General features: G+C 39.7%; 1 protein-coding gene across 1 annotated transcript; it reads left to right on the top strand.

Annotated features, from left to right (window-relative positions):
• The first annotated feature begins 456 nt into the window (after positions 1-456).
• LOC131226300 (uncharacterized) lies at positions 457-10,454 on the top strand. The gene is made up of 2 exons (XM_058222107.1): positions 457-792; positions 9,916-10,454. Exons 1-2 carry the CDS (start codon positions 552-554, stop codon positions 10,227-10,229), a joined length of 555 nt encoding a protein of 184 aa, XP_058078090.1. The 5' UTR covers positions 457-551; the 3' UTR covers positions 10,230-10,454.
• The last annotated feature ends 2,147 nt before the right edge of the window (positions 10,455-12,601 follow it).

Raw genomic sequence — 12,601 nt, 5'->3', positions numbered from 1 at the left:
AGGGTAACACCCACAAAGAGTGTTAGACGGGTAACACCTAATCTGCTCCATTCAACGGTTGGCATTCAATTCCTACTCTTTCTTGTAACGTGGATCAGTAAAAGCTTCAATCCACTAAGATTTTTCTGATCTCCTCTACGTTAGCCGTACAAACTCATGGCAGGAGTGGATTTTATAATGATATGGTAGTGGGCTCGGGGTCCACAGGAATTACCTGAAACACGTGTCATGCCAAACAGTCAATTGATTTGTACACGTGTGGACTATCTAATAATAATATCCACCTGATTTCTTAGATCCACCATCCAACCAGTCGGGATCACATGATGAACGGCTCAGAAAGAGCACACGTGCGCCTTGGGTCTGTTAGGATGTGAGGTGAGTATACACTTCGAATTTAAGTACCCGACGTGCACTGGATACGGCTTCTTATCCTTTTATAGTCCATTCTCTCCATCCCCTTCGGCTGTCTCTCTCCCACATCCTTCCATTTCGGTGGCAGTCCTGTAATTCTTTGCTTCTCTGAGCCCAATCTTTCGTCTTCCTTTCCCATGGCAGCTGTCCTCGAATCGCTTCCCGTTCCTCGCGTTTCGGCTCACCGTGCATCTCCTTCGTCGCCGGCGGCCTCCGCCGTCTCGGTCGCCGGCGGGAAGACGGCAGGTCTGTTGCCGGAGTTCAGGGGGTTGAAGATCCAGACGCGTGCACCCCGGATCACGTTAGCATCGGGCAGGAGGGGCCAGAGGATCGCTCGCCGTTCGATCGTCTGCGAGACGCAGGAGACAGCCGTCGATGGTTAGGGTTTCATTTCTTAACGTTTCTTCCCTTTTTCATTGCAATTTCTTTTGAATGATCTCTCGAGAAGTTCTGATTCAACTTCCAATAGAAGATTGAAGATGCTATTCTCAGCACACGTGCCGATGCATCACTCGTGTGGGGCATCGGGACCGTTCATCATGATGGCCCACCTTGAACGTACCCTGATCTAGAAATCAAGAAGGCCCACTCAGCAGGCGTGGCCACACCATAACTTTTAATATGGAGCGTTGATCATCTTTCGCAGCCCTGAATCTTTGCCCTACACGCATGGACTGACCTGATCATTAGCAGATTGCCACTTCCATGGTGGCCATGTATCATATAATTCATTTGATTTGCATAGTTATCCACAACAAGGTCCATTAAATCAATGGTGTAGGTCAGTGAAGCATGGGCCCTGCTTGTGTAGACTTGAACTGTTGGCATGGCTATTGACAGCAGGGCCCATCAAATCAATAGTCTACACCATTGAACCATGGGCCTGCTTGTGTAGACTCAAGACTGTTGGCATAGTCATCGACAATAGGGCCCATCAGATTAATGGTCTAGTTCATTGAACCATAGGCCTCAACAGCGTAGGCTCAAGACCCCATGATCCAAGATCATATATATAATTTCCCTGCCATTTAAAAAAAAGGATGATATAATTCCTCTTCTTGATCAGAAGACCATGTACATAAAATATTTGACTTCTTTCACTAGATGTGAGTAGTTTTTGTATTTCTTTTCTTAATGGTCAATTTGCAGGCCACCAATTGATGGTTAGATAGGTCCATTGAGGATTTTTTTTTTTTTGGGTTTTGGTGAATCCACTGTCCCATTAGATCAATGGTTTCGATCACCAATTGTGGCTCCAATTGTACAAACAGAGATTGATATCTTGTTTTAGTAGCTTTGATGGACACATTCTTGTTCAAGAAGCTGAGTTGTGTGAGAGATGGGATTCCTTTCTCAAGCTGGTGAGCGATACTCACAGTCTACCTTAAATGGAAGAATGAGAAATGCCAAGGTGATTCAAGATACATGAGCCAGCTTGACACACGTGTGTAAGCTCAATGCCATTCTTTTGAAATGGACCACCATGAACATGCTCTAGCCCAATTGTCTAGTCCATCCGCTCATCAAGATGACACTTGTGTTGCACAACCTTGGGGATCTGTTTTACGACCATCCATTTTTCTCATACGCGTGTGTTTCATCTAGTGTCTGATGGGGGGGAAAGAATGGATTGGCCTGATTTTTGGGTTAGGTTATGCATGTTAATGATAGGAGACCTGATGATTGGTCTCGTTCTAGATCATTGTTGAACGCAACTCTTCCAATCTCATGATTGTGAGATGTTTGGTAGTTTTTAATGAAATTAGATCTATCTCCTCTAGGCTAGACATATGGGAAGAAAGGGCTAATGACATGGCGGATGTATTGGGAATTGAAGGGTTGGGCTGTTTGGCTCTTTATTTTGTGCATTCTTTCTTTATGGATCAAGAATCTCTAATACATAATTACTGTAACTAAAATGAGATGAACTCATTTTTAGGTGTCTACCAAACAAGGCCTTAAATTTTTTGCTTTCTCAGGGAAAAAAAAACAGGATAGAAAAGCATGGTTTTGTTCTTACACATGTATGAGATGTTGACACATGTTCTGCAAGTTGCATTCCCAATCCCTATTCTCTCCTCTTGTCAAATGCCTTAAAAATTTTCTTGCAGAACTAAAGACTTCACTATGCTTATAAGGGTGTTATGGCGTTCTATTGTTAACGTTTTTATGTCAAACACATGAATGTAGATCTATTAGGGAAAAGCCTTAGGGGCTTGTTTGGCAGCGCATATTTGGAATGGAGTGGAATCTAAATCAAAATTCCATTGGGATCTAAGTGATTTGGAATCTTTAGTTGTGTTTGGTAGCCCTAAAATTAGAAGCTTGTGGAATCCAAACATTGTGTTTGGTAGCCTCAAAATTGGAATCCTGTAGAATGCAAAAATTGCGTTTGACAGCATGAATTTGGCTTAAAGGGATTTTGTACTATGTTCACAGGATAATGAAATGATGAAATAAATCATCTTTAATACCTAAAATTGCATATATGTGTGACATGTTAGATAATGACTGTAATAAGCCTATCAAAAGTTATTTGTCGGTTAAAAATGAGGCAATTCCAAATCTTAGTAGCCCACAAAAGGGAGCCTACTAAATTTATAGTTGAAGCAAAATCCCATGTGTTCAAGATAATGAAATCTATCCATACCAATATATACGGAAACGCTCACCTGCGAACCAGTTCGTACGTACTACGTACGAACTTTTTTGAGAACCCATCATAAGTGATGTGGATCCAAAATCTGAACCGTTCATGTGAAGCAGCACCTCCTGAAACCCCCCGGGCCCAAGTTTTACTTTGATCTAAAACTTTGATGGGCCATGAAAAATGAAAATAGTTTCCTCCCTTGATTTGCATTTCTCGTTGCTATGGCCCACCAGAATATTAGACCGGGGTGAAAATTTGTCACATGGGGTTTTATGGGATTCCGCATCACATGGACTGTTCAGATTAGACACCGTGGCACGTGTGCAAAGGTGCGCACGTGCGTAGGTGCGCAGTGGAGCATGACTCCCAATATATATATATATATATATATATATATATATATATGGGTAAAGGTTCTATACGGTCGAGCTCATGGGAGCTCCCCATGAGGTCGAGCTGTGTGGGCCTCACCGTGATGCATGTCGAAAATCTACCCCATCCATCAGATGCACCAGTCCATGGTGGACCCAGGGGTTAAAAATCAAGTCAATCCGTGACTTGTGTGGGCCGCACCACATACAAAAATTGAGAGGGGTTACCCTCCATTAAAATATTCATAATTATTTTTTGGGCCTACCGATATGTGCTTCACCAATCCAGCCCATACATTATGTGTGTGCCACTTGGATGAGGGGTCAGACCAAGTTTCAGACCTATAAAAATTTCAGGTGGGCCCCACCAAGTGATTTTATATGTTTTAAGCATGTCTTCACATGATTTTGGATGGTATGGCCCACCAGATTTCCGTATACAGATGATTTTTGGGATATCCCATAATTTAAAGGGTACCCATCAAATGCACGGTGTTGATGTTTGACATACATCATGGTGGGGCCCACACAACTCAACCTCATGGGGAGTTCCCATGAGCTCGACCGTATAGAACCTTTTCCCTATATATATATATATATATATATATATATATATATATATAGAGTCTAAACCTACACAACATTCGAATTATACTTTAGAAAGGTACACTTGAATTAAAAAACAATTAATTATTACAATCATTCCCTCCAATTTGCAACAAATTACATTAAGGCGTCATGTAATTCCTCTAAAGTATTGAATAATTTATAACAATTACAAAAAAAAATCTGTGAACTTGTGCATATCATTCCTCTTATGATCCATAAATTCTAAGGCAACGACCTACGTATACGACGTGGTATATATTTTGTGCATTTCCGCTTGAGTGAGAATGACTTATGTTACTTTCTTGTTCTTTCCTAGGGTCCATAAAAGCCCGTTAGACTTTAATTAAAGAGTTGACTGACTTGTATTTTATTATGATAATTCCATTCAGCTCTTTATAACATTCTTCTCATGACATAAATACGTGACATGTTAGACGGTTATTGTAGTAAGCCCAGAGAAAGATATGCATTACCCAAAAATTGAGGCAATTTCAAGCCTCCTGCGGCATAAAAAGTGGACCCACTAATTTTTAGTTCAAGCAAAATCCCATATATTAAAAAAATTACATAACAATAATTTTATAGTTGAAAACACCATGAAGAAACCCTGGCCCATAAATCAGGCCAATCTATGTTATCACCACTAGGTATATGGTTTCAATTGATGGAATGTTGGCCACAATTTATAGGTGGGGCCTATATTTAAATCAACGTATTTATTGTGTGTGTGTGTGTGTGTGTGTGTGTGTGAGAGAGAGAGAGAGAGAGAGAGAGAGAGCCTCAATGGTTAAAAAGGCTTTTCGAATGGATTTCAAGTAGTGAAGAAATTGAGGATTCAAATTTGTCTTAAATCCATTTACACCCAAATCCATGTTGCAAAATGCCCCTAGATTCCCAATCCCTCTCAAATACATGTTGCCAAGCGAGCCTTAATATGATCATCTGGTGCATCGCATGAGTATGCTCAAATAGTCACCATGGCTTTGTCTTAGCTATTTGGGGTCATCAGTAAGCTCTAATAGGAAATAAAATGATGGAGAGCTGATTGAGATAGTTTAGTCATGTGCAATGAAGATTGAAATATATAGCTTCTGTAATGAGGGAACATTGATTACCATAATGAAGATGAAGATAGTTTTCATTATAATGATTGTCTAACTTGTTGCATGTGTTTGTCATGGGAAATGTTCTATGGACGTGAATGGATTTAGTAATAATAAGATTTAAGTCATTGAAACTCTTTAGTCGAAGCACAATAGGCTTTTATGGACTTTATGAAAGAACAAAAAATTAATGTGAGTAATTCTCACTAAGGCACAAAGTAAATACTACGTCATATTTGTAGGTCGTTGTCGTACAATCGATGGATCATGGGTGGAATGTTTTGCACAAGTTTAAGTTCATGGATTTCCTATTAGTAGTTACAAGTCATTTGACATTTCAAAGGAAGCGCACGATACCTTAACGCAATTGGCTGCAAATTGGAGGAAATAATTGCAACAATTAATCTTTTTTAATTTTATTTTTTATAATTCAAGTGTACTTTGTAAGTGTAATTTGAATATTGTGCGATTTTAACCGTAGATATATACATTGGAATAGATAACTTTTAATATCTTAAACACACAAGATTTTGCTTCAACTATATAATTAGTAGGCCTATTTTCATGGGCCACCCGAGGCTTAGAATTGCTTTATTTTTAGCTAAAATGTATTTTTCAATGGGCTTATTACAATGATTATCTAACATGTCATACATGATAACTATTTTGGGGTATCAAAGATGATTTATTTCATCAAATTCATTATCCTATAAATACATTACAGAATTCTTTATAGCCAAAATTCATATGGCCAAACATAATTTTTGGATTCCATAGATTCCAACACTAGGTTGCCAAGCACAACTGAAGATTTAAAATCACTTGGATTCTAATGGAATCTTGATTTGGATTCCACCGTATATTTGAAATCCATGCTATGAAATGAGCCCTTAAAGAGTCTGGAGAAAACGATGATAGGAAGACTTGAAAGGACTTGGATCAAGGTGGTGATAAGGTATTTGAAGGCTTGGTCATCTACTAAGGACAGAATTCCACTGTATATTTCAAATCCCTGCTGTCAAATGAGCCTTTAAAGGGCCTTGAAGAAAAGGATGATAGGAAGACTTGAAAGGACTTGGATCAAGGTGGTGAGAAGGTATTTGAAGGCTTGATCATCTACCAAGGACAGGGCTTTAGATAGGGATATTTGGCGAGATCGAATTCATAAAGGCAACTTCAAATAACTTGGACAAGGCTATGATGAATTTATGATGATCTTTTCTGATTTTATTTTATTTCTTATTCATTATAATGCTAGTATGTTTCTTTTAACCCAATATTTACACAATAATAGTCTGTTATTGTCATCTCTCTCTCAACAAAAGAAGAAGAAGAAGAACTGTTTATTGTTGTATAAATATAATTCTAAGTGGTTCTCCTTGTGCTGGATTTTCCAAGTTAACACCAATTGTCCTGGATCCATTCTAATGTTGTTTCATGTTAACTTGGACATGTCTGTTGTATATAAAAAAATGTGGCTTTCAAAAGTCAAGAGTTGCCATGATATCTTTCTGAATTTTAAAATAATAAAATATCACTCTAATGAGGAATGGTCACATACAACCATAGCATGCTATGCTTATCATGCTAGATCACATTTCCTGCAAAAATGTCACACATGTAGAACACCTGAGCTGAGAAAACAGTGGCCCACTCACCTCGCTTAAATCAGGCTGAGCCACTGATCGGGTGGGAATCAAAATCAATTTATGCTCTGACAATCTAAACCAAGATACAGGTTTTGCCACCGGATAAGTGAATTGGCCTGATTTTCACGCCAGGTGATATTCATGATGGCCCTACCTTTTTTGACTGCTCAGATGTCCTACACGTGACATGCTGACAGGAAAATGGTATAGCATGGTGAGCTTAACATGCTGAAATTGTATGCGATCTTTCCTCTAATAATACATGTTAATTGTTTATATACAAATCCCAAATAATAATAGTAAAGCTGAAATTTAATTATTATATATGTAAAACATACCATCATTTTAGCCCAACCATGTACTGTTTATTTGCTTTATAAGTCTTGTTTCACCAGTCATTCACAAGGCCCTATCCTCAGTATGTGAACAAGTCTTCATATTCCTTCTCACCATCTCGATCCAACTCCTATTATGTCATCCTCTTTCAAGGCCCTTCAACCTGAGTTGATGTTCCCCTCTAGTTGTTGATCTCCAATGCTAAAGCCAAACTAGTTTCTTGATATCATTATTTCTGGTCTTATGGCCTGTTTGGTAGATGCCTAAAAATGAGTTCATCTCATTTTAGTTAAGCGTAATGATATAATAGAGACCATATTTCTTTTTAAGCTTGATAACCAACAATCCTGATCTCTATTATCCTGATCTCTATTACATAATTATGATCAACTAAAATGAGATGAACTCATTTTTAGGCGTCTACCAAACAGCCGCTTAGTCTTTGTTCCCCTATCATCTCCTGGAGCTTATCTGTTATGCTGATAGTTTGTGCAACTTTCTGCCTCTCCTTTTTCCTTGTAGATAGGTATCATGATGCTTCTTTCTACTCACATGGCAGTTTCTGTTACAATTTTTTTGAAAGGACTAGTTATCCAAACTAAGCATATTTCACCTAGGGTCTTCCATAGTTCAATTGGCAGATAATTGCCCCACAGTCTTTCCTTTCCTCTTCCTTGTTAAGACTGCCTTCACTTCCCTATCCGAATAAACGTCCTCCCAACCCTAACGGTCCAAGGCCCATCCAATCCTAGTTCTATCCCTTTTCCTGCATCTCAATAGCTCTCTAGAAGCACATCTCCAGTCAATCTACCCACCTTTAATTCTATTGTCAACATCTTCTTCCTTTTCTCTATCCTTTTGATAATAGAATATAATGAAAGAAATAGCTTTGAGAAATCTTGTGGCTATTAGTTTCAACAAAATCTTTTCTACTATAACTATTCCTACTAAAATGGCAACCTAAATACCTCATACTAGTTTTTGAAGCAAAATCTAGGGCCTTCATCGTAACCTCCAATTTAGAATTTTTCCTTCTTTGTAGCCTCCTTGATCAACACTGAATCATTCCTAAGTAGCATCCCAAATACTTCATGTTGATTCTACTAATTTCTACCCTCTAAAACATGTACTCTTCCTTGAATCCTCCAATTTAGAGTTTGCCCTCTCTCTAGACCTTGACCAAACACTGCATCATCTCCAAACAAGATACACCAACGGACCACATCCTATACAGTAGAATTTAATTTTTCTGTGACAAATGCAATGAGGTAAGATCTCAATGATGATTGCTGATGAGGATCTGTGGCTACCAGGAACTCATCTTCCTACTGATAAAAATTTCCCAAATCTCATCTAAGATTTCCTATTTTGAAGAAACCTGTTTAGAAATCCTGATCAAAATTCCAAGCCAGGGTTTGATTCGCACAAAGCCCATTACTTCTCTCAACTCAGCCATATACAGAGGGCTGCCAATGGGTTGGATCGACCCAATGACCTAGCAGACCTGGTCTGACTTGGACTTGGACCCAGATTTGGTTGCCATTGGCCTGGATTTTGATCCAGGTCGATCTGGGTCCACCTTGAGCTGACCAAGATCCAATCCTGTCCTCAAACCTAGATAGAAGAGTACTGTCAATGGTCAGTTCATCCTGATAACTTGGCAGACCTGGTCTGATGTGGACCATCTTTGGACCCACATTTGTGGTCAATCTGGTGATGCCTTGATCCAGGTTGTCTGTGATCCAAGCTAAATGTGACCCATTACATGTCAGGTGGCTTGGATCTGGGCTGACCTTGATCCAAGCCGATCCATTACATGTTACTTTCTTAAGCCAGACATGTTTTTTTGATGGGTTGCTTTAGTCGAAAATTGATACATCTGCATTTGAAGATAATTACGCACAGGACATGACTTCTTAACCGAACAAGAAGTAAGATGTGAAAGGAAGTATTCTGTTTGAATGTCTTGACACTAGCCATGATACATTGCTTTACTCCGTAATTTAGAACTTTGTTGTTTGGCATCTTTTCAATAGGATATGGTTTAAGATCTTCCATGTAAGATGTTTTGATTTGTCTCTAATGAAGCTTTTGTAATAATCTTCTATCCAATCTATATGATTGTTTGTCTTATCTTGTAGGAAATAGGGCTGCAACTTGGGTTCAGTTTGACCCAAACCCCACTAAGCCAACCTCAGACTGGGTCAGGTTGTCAAGGTCCTTGGTTCGGTTAGGGTTGGAACTCCAACTCAATTTGAAATTGGTTGGGTTTAGGTTGAGCAAATTCTGGCTGGGTTAGGTCGGGTTGGGAATAATCACATGTATTTGGGTTGGGTTGGATCAGTTTAGGGGAATTCAGATTGGGTTTCAGGCTGGGCCTAGGTTGACCCACAGCCTGACCAAACCCAACCTACCTTTGTTACACTTCTACCAGGATGCATCTTTTAACATTGATGGATGAAACACAGTCAATCTGAATCAGTGGAATATTTAATGCTATTAGCTTTTATAACTTTACATGCACCTCTTGAGTGATAACACCCATTATTTCCAATTATAAAGGCTGGTTGTATTTATCAGCCAAGAAGGCATTGGTGGCCCCCATACATGTTTGGCCTACCTGATGAGTTGACCAGCCTGATTTTTTTTGGGCCATGTCATTCTTGCGGTGAGGCGCACATGATGAACAGTTTGTATGTAGAGCCATGCATTAATGTGCGTGGTCGCTTAGCAAAGTTGGATTTATTATTTACTGAAATTTAATCCATATTCTCTCAATGCAGTGCCTGCTGTAACTGATGCCACATGGCAGTCGCTCGTCCTCGGGGCTGACCTTCCTGTGCTTGTCGAGTTCTGGGCCCCATGGTGTGGTCCCTGCCGCATGATCCATCCCATAATAGATGAATTGTCGAGGGACTATGCTGGGAAGCTGAAATGCTTCAAGGTGAACACCGATGAGAGCCCATCAATCGCAACACAATACGGAATCCGCAGCATCCCGACTGTCATCATCTTCAAAAATGGTGAGAAGAAAGACGCAATCATTGGCGCAGTCCCCAAAACTACGCTAACTGCAAGCATCGACAAATTCTTGTAGAGGTAAGCAAGCATCTATGCAAGAAATAGTAGTGTTCATTCTCTTCAAGGATATTAAATGTTGTGAGTTTAGACTCTGCCACCATGATCTTTCCATATGCTTTGATGTATATATAGACACAAAGGCTGCAATTTCGATCTTTGTGGGTCTGGTGCTCTCCTGTATCTTTGTTACTTTTGAAGTTTCCTTACTATAAAGATGTCCTTTGCACGTTAGAAAAATCTATTCTTGGGTTTTTTTTTTTTTTTTTAATTCAAAGTTTGGCAATGCGTTTGATAAGGAAAGTGCTGTGGCGATTCGTAGTATATTATGCCAACTTGGCATGTGTAAGAATTCTGGGCAACTCGTTAGGCAAGGGGCTTTTGTTAGCGGCCCGAGTCTCCTGACCAAATGTCAATATGGTCCACTCGTCAGGTAGGACAGACATTGAAAATATAGTTTTAGTCATCCTTTTTTGTTTTCAATTCAAAGAGGAAGATATGTTAGGAAAGATGGACAACATCTATGCTATCTATGTAATGGTAGTAGTTGTGAACATTTTTGCCCTCACAATTAGGGCCTGTTTGATTTTTCACGTAACAGGTAATTACCGGCCGCTTAACTTTTGGGCACTAGAACCAAGGATGGTTGCCAAATGGATGTAGGGCCCACTATGATGTACGTGGCTTATCCACACCGTTCATCCTATATGTCAACCTCATTTAGGGTATGAACCTGAGGCAGATCCAAAGCTCAAGTGGACCACACCATAGGAAACTGTGATAAATCATTCACCCACCGTTAAATATTTCTTGAGGCTCCTGGATGCTTTGGATGAAGCGGGTATCTGTGTTTTCCTCTTATCCATGCCTGTGTGACCTTGTGAAGGGTTTAGATGACAAATAAAGTCTGATGTGAGCCTGGTGAAAGAAATAGCTTTCAATGGTGGACGTTTTATGGACACTATTTCCTTTGGTGTGGGCCAATTGAGCGTTGGATCTGCCTCTGTTTTCAGATGATGCCCCAAAATGTTCTGCTAAAATGGATGGATGGCATGGTTATGTCAAATATATCACAGTGCGGCCCACAAATTTAAGTAATATATTTTTGTACGATTTTTCACAGCAGAAATACGGCCAAGGTATAAACACTTTCAATAGTAATAATTACTCATTTACCATGTATTTACCATTACACTGGAAAATCAAACAGGCCCTTAGTCTTAAGAACTTTGGTTATTAAAGGGTAAACTGTCATAGAAATTGTGGCTGCTCGGTAAGGAATGGTTCATATTTTACCTCACGAGATGGCCATGAATGGCCTTAGATTGAACATTTTCCTTTTTACTTATTTCAATGCATCTAGTCTGCATCAACTTCTGTTTTTTTTTTTTTTTTTGAAGACATAGGGTGTCCCCACCCTTTTTTTTTTTTGAAGTGAGACTAATCCCCACGGATACACGCACCAACTTCTTTTTTTATATTTAGCTGCACCAATAAAACTTTGCAACTTTGGTCAACCCTAATGACCAAGGACATTCACTCCATACATCTGTTGTGTCAGCTTATGTTAGGACATCAACCTAAAAATTTGGGTGGATCGGGACTTGATTGGGCCATAACAAGGGAAAAAGTGAGGATGGTTCGCATTCCCTTCTCTCTTTATTATGAAAAGTTGTCTTAGGCACCAGCGTGTAGCCCCGAACTTTCCCTTTACCTCTCCTTTTTTCTCTTATCTTGGTACTTCCCTCCCTTTTATCTCTCTATCCCCTTGCTCCACATGCATAGCTGGCATCAGCCATTCCTAGCTAAGAGACAGGCAAAATGATTATTTTTGTTTTATGAATAAGTTGAGATTTTATGAGAGAGAGAGAGAGCCCTCTCTCTTATCCAACAGCAAGGGACATCCACGTCTCTCATTCAACAGCAACCCCTATACCTATCCACCACAATGCGTGAGAGGGAGAGATCCTATCTCTTATCCAACAGCAACAGACATCCCCCATTTCCTATCCAACAGCAATCCCTATCAGCCCCCATCGTTGGCTAGAAAGTTTGCTTCGAAGCTGGTCTCCCCATGCACGTTAGAGAAATTCATTGGCAAGTGTCCCCACACAAGTGGACTGTCAAACTGGATCAATCCCATATTTAATAAATAGCAAGCGTTGGCTGTGTCTTGTGATCCAGTGCATTGATCTGATGGGCCTATCATTAATGGACCATTCCTTATAAAAGTCCTTGACTCTTAAGATTGAGCCATGACTCTCTCTCTCTCTCTCTCTCTCTCTCTCTCTCTCGCCAGTTGAATGTTGTATATTTTTTTTTTTTTTTGTTTTTCGCAATTTTCAATTTTCAGGCTACCAGGATGGTTCTGGTGGATGCTGATTGGCTGAA

This window comes from Magnolia sinica, chromosome 14 (genome assembly GCF_029962835.1).
Source record: "Magnolia sinica isolate HGM2019 chromosome 14, MsV1, whole genome shotgun sequence".
Taxonomy (NCBI): domain Eukaryota; kingdom Viridiplantae; phylum Streptophyta; class Magnoliopsida; order Magnoliales; family Magnoliaceae; genus Magnolia; species Magnolia sinica.
This window is presented reverse-complemented; position numbering and strand designations above follow the sequence as displayed.